Genomic DNA, 20292 nt, shown 5'->3' with positions numbered 1-20292 from the left:
GCAGCCAGCAGAGCCCACAGCCAGCCTGCACGGCCTGGGAAGGAGCAGGAGGGGGCTGGTCCTTCCTTCCCCACCTCCAAAACCCCACAGGGTTGCCCCCCCACCAAAGGGCTCCTCGCACCTCTTCCCTCAAACACACCCGAAGCCAAGTCTGACCGTTCCTTTTATTTTGTATTCCATAAAAAAAGGAAAAAAATATACATATGCAGCCTTGGCTGAGAACAGCTGCTGGAAACAGCTGCTCAGTGCAACTCCCGGGACACGATAACCATTCCCAGCAGGGTTAGAATAAAAACTAAACCGAAACAGCTCTCTTCCATGGGCAGCAAAAGGACTGACACCACGAGTCATGGAAGGGAAAAAGAGAGAGTAAAAGTTTCTTCTCTTAAAAATAGAGCTCTGTGAGGAGAAAGAGATGGCCGGGTGTCAACCAGGAGGGAAGCAGCCTACACGAGCTGGGTCTTCTCTGGTCAAACTGCCTCCCTCGGAGCAGTTCTGGTGCAGCTGGGGAGGGCAATAAACGCAGCTCTGGGCCCCAGCAGGACAGGAGGAGGCAGAAAGTTACACTGCTCTGCTCTAAAAGTCACAGTTAAAAGAAGTTATAAATTATTGTTTAAAAAAAAAAAAAGTCGGAATTCTCCCGATGAGCTTCCTGTCCGCTCTTCTGTTTGATCTTCACCCATAAATCCTTAATCACAGGGCCGCGGTACCTTTGGGGAGAGGATTTAAAAGAGTTAGGGATGGGGAAGGAGAGGAACAGCCTTACAGCTGAGCAGAGCCAGGGCAGATCCATCTGGTCCACTTGCAGCCGGCCAGAGCTTCGCCAGCTGATCCACATCGCTCTGCCAAGCTCCCTGTGGTCAGCGCGGACACCGCGAGGCTGGTGACAGGGGACAGCAACGCCTCGGCTGGACGTCCGCTTAGTTCTCAGCAGCTAGAGACGAGGTCAAGCACATCCAGAGGCCAGCACACTTCTACGTGGCTTTCCTGACACTGCTCCGCTCCCTGGCTCTCTAGCATAGGGCCGGCTGGGCTCACAGAGGGTGCTCAGGGGGCACACTGTCTTCCCAAGGCTGGCCCAGGAGGACTGAATTTGGCCAAGGTTACCGCCGCTCAGAGGGACCGACTGAGAGCTCCCCCGGGCCATGTACCTTCTCACAACATGCCTTCAGGCTCGGATGTTTTCTTCTTCTGAAAAAAGGAAAGGGTGGGAGACAAATCAGTACTGCCCGCACCACAAATAAAGGGCCAGGCAGAGCCATGAGCCAAAATCCTCAGCTCACAGCTCTACAGGGACACAGCCGGAACAAGGAACACCCCTTTGCCTCCCTCTGCCCCCTCTCCTAGCCCTTGGGATGGGATGGAACGGCCCCAAAAGCCCTCAGGAGTTCCCCTTTCTGCTGAAAACACCTAGATACAAGTAACTGCAGCCACCCCGTACCGACAGGAGGCCAGGACACGGCTCTGCTTCTCTCCAGCCTCACGCATGCCAGGCAGAAGCGTCACAAGCCCTCCTCAGAGCAGCTCTGCCCCACGCTGCCCCAGCCTGGGTGTTTCACCTACCTTCTTCTTCTTCTTCTTCTGAACGTCAGCAGAGCCGTCTGCTGGCAGCTCCCCTTCTGCAGACCCCTTTTTGCTCTTCTTTTCTTTCCCACTCTTTTTTTCTGGGAGAGGGAAACAAAAGTCAGCTGGGAGCTCCGAGAGGGGACACGGAACGGCGGGAGCTCTCTGCTGAGAGGGGGATGTCCCTGGTGTGTTTCTGGTCACATCCAAACCCCAGCAGTACCTCGGGGCGAGGGCAGAGCCCAGGCCTGTTTCCCCAGTACCCTTGGGCCAGGGTACTTTAATCCCACCACGCAGAATTCAGCAGGCTGCCTCTCTCTTCCCACCTCCTGCTGCCAAGGAACTACTCAGCTCTGGATGCTGGGCACGTGCCAGAAAGCAGAGCACAGGGAGCTACCAGCAGATGGACACAGCTCAGCACAGCCAAGAGGCTGCAGGGCAGCTCTGTGCACCTCCACGAGGGCTGACGGACAGGTCTGCCTCCTCCAAAAAGAAGGAGGACAGAGCAGGAATCCTAGATCTGGCCCACCCCTTCCATCTTCTCTCTCTGTCTCTCATAAGGAAGGAAGCAGCCCGCAGCAGCTAGCACCGAACCAGATAGGATTTGCAAATGCAGGCTGTACTGCAATGGGAAAAACAAACAAAAAAAAAAGGTCACTGCGTTAGGGCAGCAAACTGCATCAGAGACACAGGCAGGAGAGGCAGGAAATGCTTAACTGGGAGTAATAAGCAGGAGGCTGCTGCCTTCCCCTTTCTCCAAGGGTTTAAAAGCAGCAGAAACAACCCCGAGCCAGATCTCCTGGCTGAGCCACTCACTTTTAGGCAGCTCCAACACAAAGCCCCGTGCATACAGACAGGGGGCTTCCTCTGCCCTGCTCGGAGCAAGTCAGTCCCTCGGGAGGTAACAGCAACCTGCCACGGTTCCCCTTCACTCTCAGTGCACGTCAGAGGGGCCGGGGCTGGTTTATCAGAGCTGTTCTGCATCGCTGGCAGAGCAGGCAGAGAACAGCTTCGAGGTCTGGTGGCTTACACCTGGTGAGAACTCTCCCCGAGCCCGGTGGGCTGCAGGTGGAGGCAGAGAGGCCTCAGGAGGTTCAGCGCAGGCTTGATTCCAGCTTCTGCCAGCCCTGGTAAAGGCCAGGAAAGGAAAATGGCCTGGTGGGACAGGTCATGCCCCAGAAGACACACTGGGACATCAGCTCGCCCTGCAAGGATCAGTAAGGACCTGCTGCAGTTCCTACCAGGCTGGATGTGGGACAGGAGTGCCCAGCTTGCTCCCTGCCAACGTGACCCGGTGCCAAAAGTGCAGAAAATTCAGTGGAGTGGGGAGTGAGGGACCTGGCATTGGCTTTGGGGGGCCAGGAGGGAAGCAGACGAAGCTAATTACAAGGTGGGTGCTGCTTACAAGGTCCTGCACCAGAGGCTGAACACGCAACAGCTGCACAAACCATGCTGCAAACGCAGCCCCAGGCGACAGCACACAGGTACTCACTTTTACTTGTTTTTTTCTTCTCCTTGCTGCCTGTCTGCTTCCCCAGGTCATCAGCTTTCTTCTTCTTCTTTTTGGGTACTTCTTCATTAGCTTGTTCTTTCCGCTTCTTTTCCTTTGGCTGCCCAACGGCCCCTTCATCTCCTGGCAGTTTCCGCTTCTGCGATGCTTTCTGCTTCTTGTTCTCTTTGTCTTTGCTCTTTGATGTTTTTACAGCCTTGCCTGCCGCAGAGGAAGCTTTCTTCTTTTCCTTCTTTTCTTTTTTCTCCTTTTTCTTCTTCTTTTTCTCTTCTGGCCCTCCCAACGTTTGCAGTGCTGGAATTTTGGCAGCTACGGCGTCACTTTCGCTCCCCGAGCTCGAATCCTCTGCCTGTGGGACGGAGAGCAGCGTGCCTGGCACGGGGGTCACAGGCGTCCCTTTTGCCCCGACATCGTTCTCTTTCACAGCCAGGGCTTTCTTGACCGGGGAAGGTTTGAGGTTGGTATAACCTGGCTCCATTTTTCCCGCTGCCTTCTCTTTGTTGGAGGCTCCTGGGGCTTCCTGTCCTGGAGTGGGGTTGGTTTCTGCAGGAACAGTGATAAGAGAGAGATAACTTTGGGAGCATTCATTGCACAGAATGCAGTCAGCAGAGAAGGAAAACATGCATTTGCGGAGGAATACCCGGTTCTTTCCCCAAAAGCACCGATCTGCTGGCCATCCCTTACCAAAAGGCTGGAGAAAGATGCCTTAGCCTGCCATCAGATTTTTGGGAAGTGGCTTACAACAGCCCCAACAGCCTGGCCACATCCCAGGAGAGCTGGGACCAGGGCAGGGGGAACAGCAGCAGCAGAAGGGCGAGCACAGAGCGCTCCGTCCCAGAACACCGCAGCCAGCCAGTCGGGGGCTCCCCGAGGTGGAAGGGGTGCAGCAAACCAAACTGGGAGGCAGGGAAATGGCACGATGTTTTGCTTCTCTGCAGGTCTTCCTGCTCGCTTACCTCCTCTGCCCTCCAGAAGCAGTGCCCAGAAAGACCCCAGGGGTGCTGGCACTGCAGGGATGCTCTCCAGGCAGCATTTGAACCTTCCCTACAAGCCCTCCCCAGCACAGCACAGCAATGCACTTAAGTTTTCAGCGAGAGCCCTGCCTGCTTCCTGCTTTAATTACCACAGTCAAAGCAGAGCTTGGAAAAGGCAGGGACACAGAGCAGCAGGAGCGCAGAGCACGCTCTCGCGACGCAGCCAGCGCAGGAGGGGAGCTCGGGGAGGAGATGACAGCGCCGTGGCCAGGGAGAGCCAGCAGACGGCAGCAGCACTCCACGCTGTGCTCTGCAGCAGAGCTGCAATGGGAGCAGGCCCCTGTCCCAGTGTCACACGGCCGTGCCAGCACAGCTTTACTCCCGGGCCAAGCAGATTCCGGGCTCTGCCAAGGGACCCACCTGCTCTGTGGTTTGCAGACACCTGCTCCACGTCTGTTTCCGAGTCGCTGCTGTCGCTGTCAGCTGGGGCTGCTCTCACAGGGACCTTGGCGAGGGAATTAGCGGCAGGCACGGCTGCTTTTCGTTGCCCTGCTTTGCTCACAGGCTGGGGGGGAGCTGTCTTTGGTGCCTGAGGTGCTGCCGGGGTGCTGGAGGGGCCCGGATAGCCTGCGAGGAGGGACTGAAACAGCACAGACACGCTGAGGAGGAGTCGTAGCAGGGCAGCCTCCCTCCCACCGGGCACACACACCTGCCTTTTCTGCTACTGCCCCCGCACCCCAAGCAAAGAGCCCCCTTTGGCCACCTGCAGAGCCATCCTACAGGGTTCAGCCAGCCCTGCAGACAGGCCACGGCAAGGCCGGGCTGCCAGGAGAGGGGGCAGCACTGCCAGACCCTGTCTGAGGTTGCAGCAGCCAGAGCTGACAGTGACAGGGTCTTTTCCTTTGTTCTCGCCCAGCAAAGCAGCCACGGGGGAGGCTCCTGGCCATTAGCGGGCACCCACGCACAGCTAATGCACTGCAGATGTGCTGCACGCCCTGCACGTTACTTACAAAGAGAATTTAATGGCTTGGACACGGGTTAAGTTACAAATAAAAGGGGGGAAAAATCCTGCAGCTATTGGCACCGCGCGCCAGCTCTTCTGTTTTAACCCTTGCACGGCACCACCTCCTCCATCCCCTCCTGCAGGGGAAGGTGCCACGAGCCCTCAGCACGAGGCCTGGCTGCCCGGGGAAGCATTCCAGATTCAGAGAGCTGCTTCTTCCCACATCAAACGGCCTTACTCACAGCGCTGCAGCAGGGAGCCCCCACTCCCCTGCTGGCAAACCCACTCAGCACCCATTTGCTCTGGCTGAGAACTCGCTCAGCCCTCTCCCTTCTACCCAGGAGTCAGTGGTGAGACAGGAGAGGACCCCAGTCTGCCCGTACCTGTGACACTGCCTCCTCTTCCTCGCTGGAGTCTGAGGAAGAGCTGTGGCCTGGCTCAGTCCCTCTTGCTTTCTGCAGCATGCCTGCTGGAGGAGCAGAGTTCACCCCGTTAAACCTTCCCCTGCCATGTGGGGCTGAGTTCAGTTACCCAGTGCACAGGGACTGCCACCACGAGGCTTCTGCCTCTAAAGGGGAGCACTCGGCACAGCTGGAGAGAAAGAAACTGCGCTCCAGCTGTGACATGAAGGTGACACCTCCCAGCTGTCCCACCCCAGCCTGCCCAGCAGCACTGAGAGCATCACTCTGGGAGAACTGACCGGGTTTAGGGGGCTGCTTGGGCGTCTCCTCCTCGCTGTCAGAGGAGCTGCTGCTGTCCGAGCTCTCCTCTGCCTTGCTGGGGGGCGCAGCCTGGCTCAGCCTGGAGTCCTGTGCTGGCTGCAGGCCTGGCTTCTTCGACTTGTCCGTGGGGCTCCTCAGCACTGGAGGAGGCTGCGGGGCAGCAGCGTTGGCTGCAGGAGCTTTCCCTGGGGAGGCCGTCTGCTTTAGGCAAGGAGGAGGAAGGGCCTAAGGAGAGGAAGATGGAATGCATTGCCAGGGAGCTGCACGAAGCAGCCCAGAGCAGCTGGGCTCGGACCACCTCAGCCCTCTTTCAGTCCCATATCATGTCAAAGATAGCCCAAAAGCTCTCACACAGGGCGCAGAAAACCCCATTTCGCCCAGACCCACAGGTGAAGCAGGGAGCTGTGGGCAAGCAGACAGCTCCCAACTCCTTGCAGTGTGATAACAGTGGTTGAAAAACAGAGCAGTCCCTGCTCCCCCATCTCCTCCCTGAACAAGCTCCCACAGCAGGGGACGCGGCTCCAGCCTCAGGCTCCAGCACACCCACCCCATCCGCCCACCTCTCCCCAGGGGAGCTCCCCACATTCATCTCCCCTGCCGTTACCTCTCCCAGCACCGTGCTGCTCCCCGAGCTCTCAGGCACTCTGCACAGCAGAGGGACAGCAGGCGTTTTTGTCCCCTTCCCAGAAGGGGACGGGGCAACAGCCTTGGCAGCCGCTGTGCTGGAAGCTGTGCTTGGTCTGATGTTCTGCTGGGACAGGCTCTGAAATAGATGGGAGAGAAAATCAGGACAGAGCGTTACTCGGAGGGAAAAAGAGAAACACACAGCAATCCACCGCTAGCTCCTGAGCCCTTCCATCATCTTCAGCACAGCCCTAATGCTCAGATTTTTTTCCCTTTACTATATCACACGTTGAGGGTTAGCTGGCTACAGACACAAAGCAAGGACACCAACTACAGGGCAAACGTGCCTTCGGGTCCTCAAACAAGCCACGGATTAGAGAGCAAATTAACAAGAAGCAGTTGTGTTTCCTCACACTTGGAGCCAACTAAACGTAAGAGGGGTTAAAAATAGAAGAGCCAGGGGCACAGAACTCAGACACTGACACAAATGCCAGCAGAGGAGGGAGCAGGAACAACGAGGGAGCGCTCAGCCTCCTGCTCCGTGTTACAAACGAGGCTTAGCAGGCAGCCCTCCTCATCTCTGAGGAGCTGGGCCTTGGTGGGCTGACATTTCTCACGCAACATCTGGCCTTCAGGAAGGCAGGCAGCGCTCCACAAGACGGAGAGCCGCCAACCTGACGCGAGCTCTCCACCGTCCTGCACAGAACTCGAGTTATAGCAACTGCGTTAGTTTATAGTCTTGGTATTTTAAACAAGCTTTAAGCAAGGACTTCTTAGGCTGGCTGCCTTCCCACCAGCTGGGGAAGAGGCAGCCTTTCCATTGGTCCTAGAGCTGGGCCAACACGGGGAAGGGTTTCCTTCAACGCACGTAATCCCTCTCTCCCAGCAAGGGTACTGGCCAGAAAGGGGACGCATGTGTGCAGGCGTGTGCAGGACAAGAAGTGCACTTGGCTCATGGCACCAGCCCCTGCAGCGCAGCCAAGCCCCCACCATGTAGGAATGGCAGCCACGCTCCTCAGTCAAGGCTTTCTCATGCTTTTTTCTTGGGCTCAAACTACAGCAGAGCTGCAGGGACACACAAACTGGCTTCACACAGAGGCAGCTCAGGCCCTAGACCCAATTACAAAGCTGGGGTCAGCTCCACACCCACTCAGGAGTGTCTTCTGTGTGGATACGGGGTCACCTCCACTCTCTAAAGTAGTGGTCTGCCTTCTCCTCTGGCTGCAGGGCAGCACAACTGCCGTGCCACTTCAGGAGAGCTCCTTCCAGCCTCCCGAGGTTTGGTCAGCAGGAGTCCAGAGAGCTCCAGCTGCTGGAGGAACCAGCAGGTGGGTTGTCTCAGAGCTCCCCTGCCCATGGAAAATTCCGCCTGAGAGGTTTTTGACTTCTTTTCCAGCGTGCTTAACTCCCTCAAGTAGGGCCAAGGGGACAGAGGAGGCCTAGGCTGAGGCTTGCACAACCAGTCACCTTCCTGCCAAAATATTCACACCCTCTGCCGCTCTCACAGACAGCAGCAAGCTTGCTGACACGTGCATGCAGAGAAGGGGTCACTGAGACCCGGGGGTGCTGCCAAAAAACCCTCCTCCAGCTGACAGGAGGTTCCCTGTCACCCACCCGACTGCTGCCTCCTGTGCTACCTCCCGAGAGCCCCACCCGGCGGGTCGGCAGCTCTTTACCTGCGTGGGGGGAACCACTTCCTCATCCGAGTCCGACTCCTCGCTGGAATCATCGCTGCTGTCCGCAGGAGGAGGGGCTGGGGCTGGCAGCGGGGCTGGCGTGGGAGCTGGGGCCTTCCTCACGCTCATTGGCTGGGGCACGGCGTTGGTTTTTGCTGCAGGGGGAAGAAAAACAGATCGTCAGCACAAGCAGAGGTTGCTCTCACTGACAGGTTGGGCAGCTCCACGTGCAGGGCAGAAGAGGAAAGCACGGAGATGGATGTGAGGGATCCCGGCCACTACCAGAGACTCACCAGCCTGCGGAGGCTGCGGCTGTGCCACCGGGGACTCCTCCTCGCTGTCAGACGAGTCGCTGCTCCCGCTCTCTGAGGTTGGGCTTTTCAAAGTGCTTCCCGCTGCCTTCTCGGGCACACCGGCTTTAGCCTGGCTCAGGTTGGGAACGGGCCCAGGCTGTTCTGTTAACCTCTTAACCAAAAAGAAACACAGGCAAAGAAAAATGTTGTTAGTAAAGGCGTTTTTGAGGGGTTTAAGCGCAGTTTCAGCTCCAGCTGGGTTTTGTCTAACCCTAACAGCTGTGACCAACACTCACTCCATCCTCAGGAGCGCCACGACTGGAAGTGGCTTCAGTCACTGCCTTTAGCAGAACTTAAAAATCCTTAAACACCACAGAAATCCCGTTAGGATGTGCCTTGCACAGCACCATCCACACCCAGATGCCCCAGGACGGGCCGCAAGGTGGCTCCCAAGCAGCCAATGCGTCACCACGAGGCAGCCACAGCTACGGCAGCGCCAGGCACACAACTGGGGGTGAGCTGGGGGAGCTGCTCACTTCCCAGCCCCTATTTTGGTTTAGGCAGAGGGCTGCAGACCTCTCTCCTGCACCCCGCTGAAGGCCAGCAGCAGCAGAGGGAGAGAGAGTGCTCCCTGTGAGAGCTGGAAGCTGCACCAGGCGCAGAAATGCTGCAGGCTGGCAGCGCTCTGCGCCCACTCAGTTTACTCCACTCATCGCTCAGCTCCGGGCTGTTCTGCCAGGGCGGGCAGGCCCCATCCCACCCCGCACGTGACAGCAGCCGGCTTCGGTGCCATCTGAGGGCCCAGGAGCTGCTGCAAGAAGGGGAGGACGGATTCCTGCCCTGCCACACGGCCCCTGCCACCCCCTTTTCCCAATCCCGTGGTGCTGCAGAGCCCACGCCTGCTCTCAGCCCCGCAGCAGAGGGCCAGAAGCCCCCCGACAGCCGTGGTCCATCCGAGGGCTGGTCCTGGCCAGCAGCCCAGCAGCCTCCCGGGAGGCCAGATCTTATCATGCTGCCTGGCACAGCCCCACCGAGGACTGCCACCGGGGCAGTGTTTATCATCCCCCAGCCAAACGCCAAACAGACAACAGCATCTGCATGTTTATCCCATTACGGAACAGCCCGCGGAGCAAGCCAAGCACATTTTGACTCTGCTTAGAGAAACAGAAACCTCCACGAGCACTTGGGGAGGGGGGGGGGGCTGCAAACCTCGCTCGGCTGTTTTGTTTTGATACCAGTGAGTCACTATCTCCAGGAGAGAGGCCAGATTTGCAGCGCTGAAGAAAGAGAGCTAGTTGAAGCAGAAATGAGACTTCAAATGGTCCACTCGAATGCATGAGCTGCTCTCCCTCTCCTTCCCAAGCAGTGCAAGGGGAAAATCTCCCAAGATCCAGCCCCACTAACTCACTTTTAAGACCTTCACAGCAACAGGACTGGGTTATCCTTCTCCTTGGCTGCACGGCATGAGGACTGCTTGCTTTTCTAAGTTAAGAGATCAGAGATAAACTACGGAAGAGCTGTGCAGAAGCATCCTGGCACAGAAAGAGCAGCACAGCATCCACAGAGAAACCACCCTGAGCTTTTCTACAGCCTCGGGACTCCTCAGATCTTCCTGGAGGGAGTCCAAGGTCCCTCCATCCACCTCATCTCGGTCCCTGCCAGGCAGCTGCCACTTCCCATGGCGAGGCTCCAGACGGGATCGGGCCAGCAGCGTGGCTTCAACTCCACCCTGGGAGCAGGGTGACAGAGGAGGGGAGGGTTGTGACAGCTTCGAGTCACAGGTACTGGAGTAACTCTGAGAAGAGGAAAATAACTGGAGAGGAAATCATCCTTCCTGCTCCCTCTGCAGCCCCCGAGGCAGGAGCTGCCTGCAGCTCGGTACAAGTGATGACTCAGCTCCTGCACAACCCATCTGCCACCCGGGGCTGTTGGCATCATGCAGCGCTGCATGGCAGGAGGGGACAGCGACACCAGGCCACGTAGGGATCACACTCTGTGGCTGCCCGTGCAGGGGGAAGCACCGCCAGGGCATCAGGGCTGGGGCCAGCAGCTCAGCTGTGTCACAACATGTCACTGCCACCTGCAAGGAGCAGCAGCAGGAGTCAGAAGAGAGGCAGGGACTGTCTCATGGGAGATTTAGCTCTCTCCCTCTGGTCCAAGACAAAAAGTTGCAGGCACAACTACCAGCACGGCCCATGAGGGTTCTCCTGGGATGCTGGAGGATGACAGAGGTTCCCAACACGTGCATCTTGTGCCCAGTCCTGCTGAGCAGAAACAGAAGCCTGTCCACGAAGGGCCTGAGTGCCAACTGTGGCTCACCACGTCCAGAAGAGGGGAAGCAGAGCAGAGCTAACATTTCCAGAAGAAAGGCCGCTCACAGCATCATTAAGGTCACTCTGCGCTGTCCCTCTCCAACAGCCTCCTCCCCAAAAATATGCAAACACCTTGTCAACTTCTCTGAGTCTTCAGGGGTAAACATACCAATTAAGCAGTTCAATTTAGGCATGATGTTCATTTTAATTGTGCTAATCCACCCCCACAGGGAAAGACGAAGCAGCTTCCAACGCTCTGTATCTGTTTGGATCTTGCACAGGAGCCAGAGGAAGTTGCAGGATGCAGTAAGTCAGTGGTTAGCATATGCCCAAGTAGCAGATGGTGAGGATGAGCTAAGAAGAGTTTGACTGGGAGGACAGGACCGTGGACACAGCTAAGCTAATGGTTTAATCTTCAGCCTTCGCTTGAGGTCTCTGCCTGTAGGCTGCTAACACGGGAAGAAAAGGCCAGTTTGGTAAAAATAAGAGCTCCCCTAGTGACCAGGTCTTCCTCGCTGACTGCATTTGGTGAGGGGTAAGAGCCAGTCTGCAGGAGGGAAGATGCCCATGTGGTTAAATAGACCCTGCAAGACAGTCACCTGCTGCTGCCAGCTTCAAATCAGCACTGGGGGAAAACAAACCCACCCTAGCACGCTCCACACCTACAGCCCTGCTAGGATGGACGAGCCTCAAGAGATTTAGAATGAGCCCCCCCGGTCCAGCTAGCAGAATAGCTGCACCTGCCACCCCGAGCTGAATTTTCACATGTAATCACGCAGGAAGAGAGCAGCACGGAGCCAACTGTTCGAGATGCGTCCCCCTCCACCCACCTCGGCAGACCAAGGCTAGGAAGACAAAAAACGCGGAGCCTCTCTGGCTCCTGCCTGTCAGTACTGTAAGGATGTGTTGACAAAGAGCCTCCCTGCAAGGACACGTGAGGCTCTGCCCCCAGGTTCCCTTCCTCCCCGGCAGATAATAGCTGCCATTTCCAAAACGCTGCTCTCAGAGCACTTTCCAAAAGGCCCTGCTGCTGCCAGGCAGTGCAGGTCTCCCCACAAAGGACCTGAGGATGCTCTTACAGCTGAGGATGCTTTCACAAAGGGATTTGGTGGTCCAACAAAAGAGAGAGGGATCAAAACAAGCCTCTGCAGGAGAGCCAAGACTATGGCACTGATGACCCCTCACAGAAGGCCCATTTCAGATGGGCAAGGCACAAGAGGAACGAACCAGTTGATATCAGACTGGTTGGCGAGAAGCACTTGGCTTTTCTTCCCCTCACACAGATTCTCCTGCTGCTGGGATACCAGTCCTCAGCTGAGCTTGCCTGCTGCATTTTCCAACAGCTTTTGCAACTTCCCCCTCAGGAAAGATCTGGAGAACCCTCAGGAGCACAGAATCATGAAGTAGTTAAGATGGAAAAGGCCTTTGAGACCATCACATCCAGCCATCAACCCGACCTGATCAGTGGTAGCACCCAGTGGCTTTGCACACCCCAAAGCTCGGGACCGAGCTGCCTGCAGTACCACCCACCTTCTGGCTGACAGGCACAGGCAGATCCTCCTCTTCGCTGCTCGAGGAGTCAGTGCTCTCCTCCGGCTTTATGCTTTCAGCAGGCTTTGCGGGAGCAGCAGTCCTTCCCGGCAGGGTTTTAGCCTGCTTTGGCACTGCTGGTTTTGGGGCTGGCTTCCCTTGGGACAGAGGAAGGGGTTTTGCTGGAGCTGCTTTGCTGGTGAGCGATGCTGCTGGTGTGGTTTTCACGGGGGGTGGTATGGCCTGGGAGGGTTTTGGAGGTGGCTTCGTCTGGAGAACACAAGAGCAGTGTAAGAAAGCAAATCCCGTATTAGCATAATTCATTTCCTCAGACCGTAATCAAGGCAAGATTTCAGAGCCCCCTGGGAAAGGCAAATGCTGACAGATTAGCAACTGGCAGGAAAGACGAGGCATCCTTTCAACCAGCTGGCTGGGGATACTTTCCCAAGATGAGAAAATAAGACCAGACACTTCTCATCGGCCTTCTGGTACTACAGTCACCTCCAGTGAGGTAAAGGAGCAGCACTCTCCACAGGAGGGAAGCTAAGCTGCACGACGGTTTGCCAAATTAGATGCTATTTATTGCAATTTATAGCTGAGAGGCAAATCCAACCATGACAACTTGCCTCTTCAGATGGGAAAAGAACTGCTGAGTGTATATATACATAGATATATATATATTTTTTTTTTAAATTCAAAAGGACTGGTGGATTTTGTTATTTTTTAAAGGTTTGATTAAAGCTCAAAGACATTCAGGTGCCTTTAAACACCCTTCCCCCTCACGCCTCTTCCCTCCCACCCCCGAGATGACTTTGCTATACACGAGATCCGTTCACAAAATCCTCCTCCCGCTGCAACTCCCAGCCTCGGCGAGGCAAACACGGAGAGAGCCTCGGAGAGACGCACTTGGGGTCCTGCTGGAGGTTTCTCCTCTTCACTGTCTGAGGAGTCGCTGCTCTCCGAGCTGTCCTCAGGCTTCACGGCCCCAGGAAGCGTCGTTGGGGTGGGCTTGGCCTGGCTCGGTGGCACTGCTGTTGGCCTCGCTGCGCTCTTCTTGGCGGGCGCTGCAGCAGCAGGTGGGCTTTTCACAGGCGTTGCGTTAACCTGCGCTGCTTTCACAGCTGGTTTTGCCTGGGAACAGGAAGAACAGGAGAAGCAGGTAACATCTTACAGGTTCGGGGGAGAAGAAACTGGCTGAGAGGTGCAGCTACGTGGAATCTGTTTTATGCAAGGCCTCTGTGCTGAGTTTGAGCAGGAAAAGCTTGTTCAGGCTCAAAGGCTGTGGAGCAGCTGAGCCGAGCTGCTTCTTCTACAGACTGCCTGCCCTGTCTGCCTTCCTCCTGAGTGTCACATCTATGGAGTTGTGCTTAATCGCCTCCTACAGATCAAAGGGTCTCCCCCTCACTCCAGGCACTGGGAGGAACTGGAACGGAGTGGTTGCTGCTGGCAGAGGCTAGCGCAGCTCCCAGCCACGCAGCACGTTTCTATGGGCTTAGATTTGGGCATTTCACGCACCCCGGGGAAGAGATGTTCTCAGACTACAGCTCTGCAGCATCTTCTCTCCCCTTCAAGGGAAAGCAAATGATTTCCTAGGCACAAGGACCCTGGGTTGGAGAGGTTACCTGGACTGCTGGAGTGGCAAGCTCCTCCTCCTCAGATGTCTCACTGCTTGATTCCTCACTGCTGCTGCTGCTCTCTGCGGCCCCAGCTGCCTGCTTCAGTTCTGCATCAGAAGAAAGGAGTTGTTACAGCTGCTGCCCGCGCCGAGCTCCCTGAGCATGATGCTAATGCGGCTTTTGAAGTCAGAAAAAACAAATCAAGCAGCAGAGAGAGGCTAAGGGGATTTGCAGGGAAGAGGGCCCAGTCTTGCCAAAAGCATCAGCTGCCTGCTGGGAACAGCTTCTCCAGACAAATGTTTAGCCACAAACACCGCTCCCCAGGTGCAGGCTGAGATGGGAAATCCCTTCCTGGGCACTCTGACCCCGTGGGGAGCTGCCCAGCCACACGCAGCTTCCTGCAGGGACACCCTGCTGGACCTCCTCTGGGAAAGAGTCAAGAGCAGGACAATTTGCAGAGCTTCTGCAATCTATTCCTCAGTCCCAAAACAAGCGCTCTTCAAAGCGGTAAAAGAGATTTCCCTAAAGACTTAAAAGAAAAAAGAGAAGATGCTGAAGTTCCTGTCTAGAAAGCCAGAAGTGTCTACAGGATTAGTGCTGCACCTCCTCCAGATATGCTGCGCTTGTCTCCAGCCTTGTGGTGCTGGATTCTGCCAGAGATGCACACAAAAAACTCCTCAGCACAGGATCTGCTGCTCAGAGCGGAAGCAAACATGCTGGATTCATCCAGCAGAGCTCCAGAGCTGCCTGCTTTGCATTCCTGCAGCCTCCCCAGGAGCAAGCACTGCTCTGAGCTTCCCAGCAGGGAAAAAGCGACATCCTGACGGCATGGCTCACACCTGACCTGCAGCAAAGCCGCAGCACGTGTGCGCTCGCTCTGCCCGCAGGCTCCTTACCCACTTTGGGGGCTGGGGGCTTCGCAGCAGGAGCCTGCTTTTCCTCCTCGCTGTCCGACGAGGAGCTGCTGCTGCCACTGCTGCTGCTGGAGCTGGAGCTTTCAGCTGCTTTGGTTGTTACCGGTGCTTTGCTTTGCCCTCCTTTGCTCACGGCTGTTGCAGCCTGTGCAGGCTTCCCAGGAGCAGGCTGTTTCTGCCCAGCTTTGGCTGGAGACGCAGCCGGTGCACTGGGCTGCTGCTTATTCAAGCCCACAGTTCTGTTTGCAGCAGAGGGCAGCGCTGCTTTGCCCGCTGGAGCACTGGGTTTGTGAGGAGAATGCAGCGAGTTGGCAGCTTTGCTGCTCTCCACAGCTGGTAGCACCTAAAGGAAAGAAAATAAATGAGAAGCCCATAGATATACGAGGGGATAAACTGGGCACAACAAACCTTAAACAGCAACCTTGCAGCTGGGCAAGCTGTAACACTTAAGAGACAGCTAAGGAAGGCTTCTACCAGCACAGAAGGGCCATTTAAATATGGATCTACCCCAGCCCACACTTCTGTACAGGGCAAAGAACGTGGGCCAGCCCTGGCCTCAGAGTACTGTTAGCATTCAAAGCCAAGGCGAGCAGCCTCTTACCTTAACTGCTCCTTTTCCAGCTGGCATTTCTTCTTCTGACGAGGAGTCGTCATCTTCACTGCTTTCTGCACTCACTGCTGAGTTCGTGACCAGGGAACGGCTGGCTGCTGCACAGAGAGGCACCAGGAAATCAGGACAGAGCCTCTGACATCAGAACCAGCCCCGGTGTGCAGCAGGGCTCCAGCAGGCAGGTGCCCTGCTCCTGGCACCCCGTCCTGCCCACAGCCAAGGCAAGAAACTGGCCAGGACCTGCACACTGCCAGGGGCTGGTCTGCAGCAGATGAGACTGAGCCAAAACACTGCAGATACATGTTGGTTTTTTGTTGTTAGGCTGCACAAGCCAATGCCTCCCACATCAGCTGTAGCAGAACTACCCAGAGCAATGAAAAAAAGCCCCTCCCTCACCCATAAATCAGGCCACCCTCTGCTGGCCAGCTGGGACATGCTAAAAGGTGCCCCGCAGTGGGCAGTGTGAGATCCCCAAGGCTTCACCCCAGCTGCAACACCCATTCCTTCCCTTCCCAACGAATCCTAACAGATTTTCGCTGGCTTCGGCAGACATCTGTGCTCCTCCAAAAACGCTACACGCGAAGGGGGTGACAAATCTGTTGTCCTATTTTCATACGAGCACGAGGGAATAGCCATCGTTTGAAGAGCAAATCGGACTGCTCTTACACAACCCTCTGCTGCTACCCTGCCAGGGAGCTGGCAGGCTCCTACCGTTCACGGGTTTTATCTTCTCTTTCTCGTCCTCTTCTTTCTCTGAGCTCTCCGAGCTGCTCACGGGATCAGGAACTCTGATCTTCTCTGGGATGGCTGCCTCGTCATCGCTCAGCTTCCTTCTCCTGGCATTCGAGGGAGTTCTGAGGGAACAGAATGTGTGTCAAAAAGGGGAACGATGAACAAGTTGGAACACTTGTTCAATCCACCCTCAGGCCAGGCTCAACCCTGAGGACAGGTAGTGTCATTCAGACGTGAGCCTAAAGGCTGCAAAACCATTTGAACTTGGGTGCACAGACCAAAAGGAGGTAAGGGTCAGGCTACAGACAGGTTTATGAAAGGAAGTGCCTGGCCCTAGAGCAGATGTGGTGAAAGAAAGGGAGGGAAAGGCCACAATCGTTAAACTCCTAAGCTGTTTAATTGGATTAAAACATTAAACTGGAGAAAGATGCTCCCAGGCTCGGAATCCTACCTGTACCAGCAGGACAGATGACATGGCTAAAGTTCTCTCTAAAGTTACTTTTCAAATGAAGGCACGGGTAAAACCTTAGCTTTATTGGGAGGGTAACACTGGCTGGGCACATGTCTGTGTGATTCACACGTGCAGCATTTCTAAGCTGGTAAAAGCCCTTAAACACATGTAACTGTCAGAGGCAGAAAACAAAGAAACCACTTTTGTGCCAGTTATTTTTGCCTTATTTTATTTGTTGATCTGATTTAAAAAGAAGTCCAGTTAACAATCTGACCAGGAAAGATGGTGCTTCCTGGGAGAGTGTTTCAGCTGTGCAGGGCTACTTCCACTTGTTTGTTTTAAGCCAAGCCAGACCCAAGGCAGATCTGCTGTTACAAAGTCCCGTTAACTACTCCAGTTATCCTTTTATTTTTTTACTCCAATTACCCTTTTTTATTTTAATAAAACCCAGGGAACCCAAGCTACACACGCAGGCAGCACACCCGACTCTGCAGTGGCTGGTAATGGGACAGAAGCTGCTGTGAGGATTTGTCACGTGCAACCAGGGGTCTGAATACGGGGTGCAGGAGGGCAGCAGCTTGGAGCTCCAGAGGCCAGCAGCGCTCTGCCTGCTCTTCCTGCACCCCGTGCTGGGCTTCCCCACCACACCCAGGCACCTCTGCAACCTTCCCTGCCCGCCCAGCACAATAAACACAGCCCTGGAGGGAGGCCACTCCTTAATAACTGCAAATCCCTACTGTTAGCTTGGCTTCGAAAGAGTTCTGCAGGAAAGCAGCGAGGTCGGGCTCAGTTAGACGGGTAAGTCAGGGCACAGGGTCTGAGGTTGGGCATTTTGGGGCCAAAACCCTCTGAAGTGACAAAAAATGAGAACCACAGCTCACCCACACGGCTAAGCGGGGCAAATTCTGCACAAACCAAACCACTACGGGTGGAACCACGAGACACGAGTGCCACCAGAGACCGAGGAATCAAACACACCACGAATGCCCCGCCACCCCCAGGTTTCAAAGTAATAAATAATGCACGGGAGGGGTTGCAGCAGCCCCCAGCACAACTGTCACAGGGTAAGCTCAGCATCAATGGCCAGGCTGAGGAGAACAAGAGCTCCTCACCACAGGCAGAGCCCCCAGCTGGCTCAGCACCACTGCACCCGGGCACCCAGAGCACGGGGTAGGAGCAGATTCACTGCAGGCAGGGCGCTCCGTGGGAGAACTGCACAGGAAGGCATCGGGCTGAGCGTGCAGGGGCTTGAACGGGCAGGGTGAAAGCAGCAGCTGGAGCCAAGCCGAGGTTTAAGGCCCTGTAAGAGCCCTGAACACCTCAGCCTCTGCTCACGTTCTCTGCGTGGCTGGGGCTGATCTCCCCGTACAGCACGTGGCTTTAAAAAGAAAGTGAAACAGGGCTGGGGGGGAGATCCTGGCAGTGCAGCGTGCCTCTGACACCCCCACAACACTCTGGTATCGACCTCCAAGAAGCACCTCCAGCTTCTGAGAGGTACGTAAAAGCTTACCCCTAACCTGGGGAAACTTTATCAAACACCTTCTGAACCAACCCGCCCGATACCAGGGGCTCGGAGGAGAGCACGTGGAGGGAAACCCCTACAAATCACTGCACGTGTAGCACGGGCCGGCCGCCAGCAGCTCTGCTCCTGACTTACTTCTCCCAGTGGGTGAAGATCTCCTCCAGAGAGGTGGCCAGGGAAGGCAGCAGCTTCTGGGGGGGGGGCAGAGAGCGAGCGTCAGGCGTTGGGACCCCCTGGGCACCCTGTGGGGGGGCAGCACCCACTGCCTGCCCCGAGACCTCCTCCCAGAGACCCTCCCCCCTCCAGAGACCCCTCCTCAGAACTCCCCTCAAGCTATCTCCTAGAGACCTCCCCCTCTCTACACCCCCTTCCACAGACACCCCCCCAGACCTTGCCCCCCAAGACCTCCCCCAAAACCCCCTCCCCACAAACATCCTCCCAGAGACCCCCCCTCCAAAAACCCTTCCCCAGAGACCCCCCAGCTTCCCCTTGCATACCACCCCCCTCCAGACCCCTCCTACAGCCCCCACCCCCCAGACCTTCCCCTTCCAACACCCCCCCCATACACCCCCTCTCCACCGACCCCCCCAGACCCCTCCCCAGAGCCCCCCCTTCCAGAAACCCCTCCCCAGAGCCCCCCCCCTCCAGAGCCCCCCCCCCCAAGCTTCTCCCTGCAGACCTCCCCCCCCCAGACCCCCTTTTATAAACCTCCCCCCTCAGACCTCCCCCAGCCCCCTCCCCACAGCCCCCCCCCCCCGAGGCCTCCCCCTGAGGCCTCCCCCCCCAGGCCCAGGCCCCCCCCCCAAGGCCTCCGCTCTCCCAGAGCCCCCCCCGGCCGCCCCCCCGTTACCTGCCCGAGCTGTGCCTGCAGCTCCCGCGCCGCCCTGGCGTACCCAGCCCTCAGCAGGTGCTGGTGGATGAGGGCCAGCAGCTCCCGCCGCCCGCCCGCCGCCGCCGCCATGGCGCGGCCCTCGCTCCCCCTCAGGCCCCCTGGCGCCGCGTGCCGCGCTCCCACGCGTCACTTCCGCTTCCCCCGCCGCGGTGCCTGCCGGGGGATGTAGTCCTCGGGGGTACGGAGCGCTATGGGGGCGCGGTGCCTGCTGGGAAGTGTAGTGCTGGGGGAGAGGGGGGTGGGGGGAGGCGCGGGGCTTGCTGGGAAATGTAGTGCGGGGGGATGGGGTCAGGACCCCAGGGGCCTGGAATCACCACCACGGACATTAACCATATCGCTGAGTTCAGCACCTAAACATCTCTGAAACACCTCCACATTCAACATATAAATGTATTTAAAGACCCCCAGGGATGGTGACTCCACCACCTCCCTGGGCAGCCCACCCCACTGCCTCACAACCCTCTCAATAAAGAAATTCTTCCCAACATCCAACCTAAAACCCTGTTTTTTTCCCCCATTCCCCCTCGTCCTGTCACCAGGCAGGTGGGAGAACAGACCCACCCCACCTCGCTACAGCCTCCTTTAAGGTATAGAGAGCAATAAGGTCGCCCCTGAGCCTCCTCTTCTCCAGGCTGAACAAGCCCAGCTCCTTCAGCCGCTCCTCATAGGACTTGTTCTCCAGGCCCCTCACCAGCTTCGTCGCCCTTCTTTGGACCCGCTCAAGCGCCTCCATGTCCTTCTTGTAGCGAGGGGCCCAAAACTGAACACAGTACTCGAGGTGCGGCCTCACCAGAGCCGAGTATAGCCCAGGAACCACCTGGGGGCTCAGTTAAGGGCAGATGTGAAATGGGGTGTCCCAGGAGGGGCCGTGACCCCTTCCACCAGCCCCCAGCAGGCCATCAGACCCCCCCAGCAAAGAGGACGAGTGGATAACCACCGGGGTGCGGGCAGGGCGGTGGTTATCGGGCAGGGCGCTGGTTATCGCAGCACTACCCGCTGCATTTTCCTGCCGTGAGGAAAATTTCCTTGCTCCCAGAGCTCTCCCCAGCTGAGCCCTCCGGGCTGATTTACTGTCGGATGGAGGTGAAGCTGCTGTGAGGAGCTGCCCAGGCATTTTTGGGCTAAAACAAGCAAACAACGAGAAGAGAAGAAGGAGCCCCTGACACGGAGCAGCTGCTGGAGAGCGGCTGCGTGGCAGAGGGGCTGCCCCGTTAGCGCTCCCCCCTTCCCCGCGCTGATACTTTCCAGGAAAAATCTGGCTCCCGTCACTTTGGCAGAGGTTTATTTTTGGAAGGTTTAATAATGTCCACGGTGCGCCTGTCACTCACTCCAAATACAGAGCCTTTAT

General features: G+C 56.8%; 1 protein-coding gene across 7 annotated transcripts; it reads right to left on the bottom strand.

Moving 5' to 3' along the window:
- Positions 1-150: 150 nt before the first annotated feature.
- TCOF1 (treacle ribosome biogenesis factor 1) lies at positions 151-19076 on the bottom strand. Of its 7 annotated transcripts, none has more exons than XM_068697852.1 (18): positions 18903-19076; positions 18188-18243; positions 16059-16201; positions 15339-15445; positions 14720-15080; positions 13830-13930; positions 13114-13338; positions 12208-12477; positions 8366-8537; positions 8073-8227; positions 6377-6535; positions 5751-5997; positions 5434-5519; positions 4468-4687; positions 3046-3616; positions 1564-1656; positions 1152-1191; positions 151-710 (listed from the first exon to the last, which is right to left on the bottom strand). In XM_068697852.1, exons 1-18 carry the CDS (start codon positions 19011-19013, stop codon positions 690-692), a joined length of 3138 nt encoding a protein of 1045 aa, XP_068553953.1. In that variant the 5' UTR covers positions 19014-19076; the 3' UTR covers positions 151-689. The 7 variants fall into 7 exon arrangements, with proteins under 7 accessions (XP_068553953.1, XP_068553956.1, XP_068553950.1 ...); XM_068697855.1 differs by having other exon boundaries at positions 1564-1664; positions 3056-3616; XM_068697849.1 differs by having other exon boundaries at positions 151-1191.
- Between the last annotated feature and the right edge of the window lie 1216 nt (positions 19077-20292).

This window comes from Anas acuta, chromosome 14 (assembly GCF_963932015.1).
Source record: "Anas acuta chromosome 14, bAnaAcu1.1, whole genome shotgun sequence".
Classification (NCBI taxonomy): Eukaryota; Metazoa; Chordata; class Aves; order Anseriformes; family Anatidae; genus Anas; species Anas acuta.
This window is presented reverse-complemented; position numbering and strand designations above follow the sequence as displayed.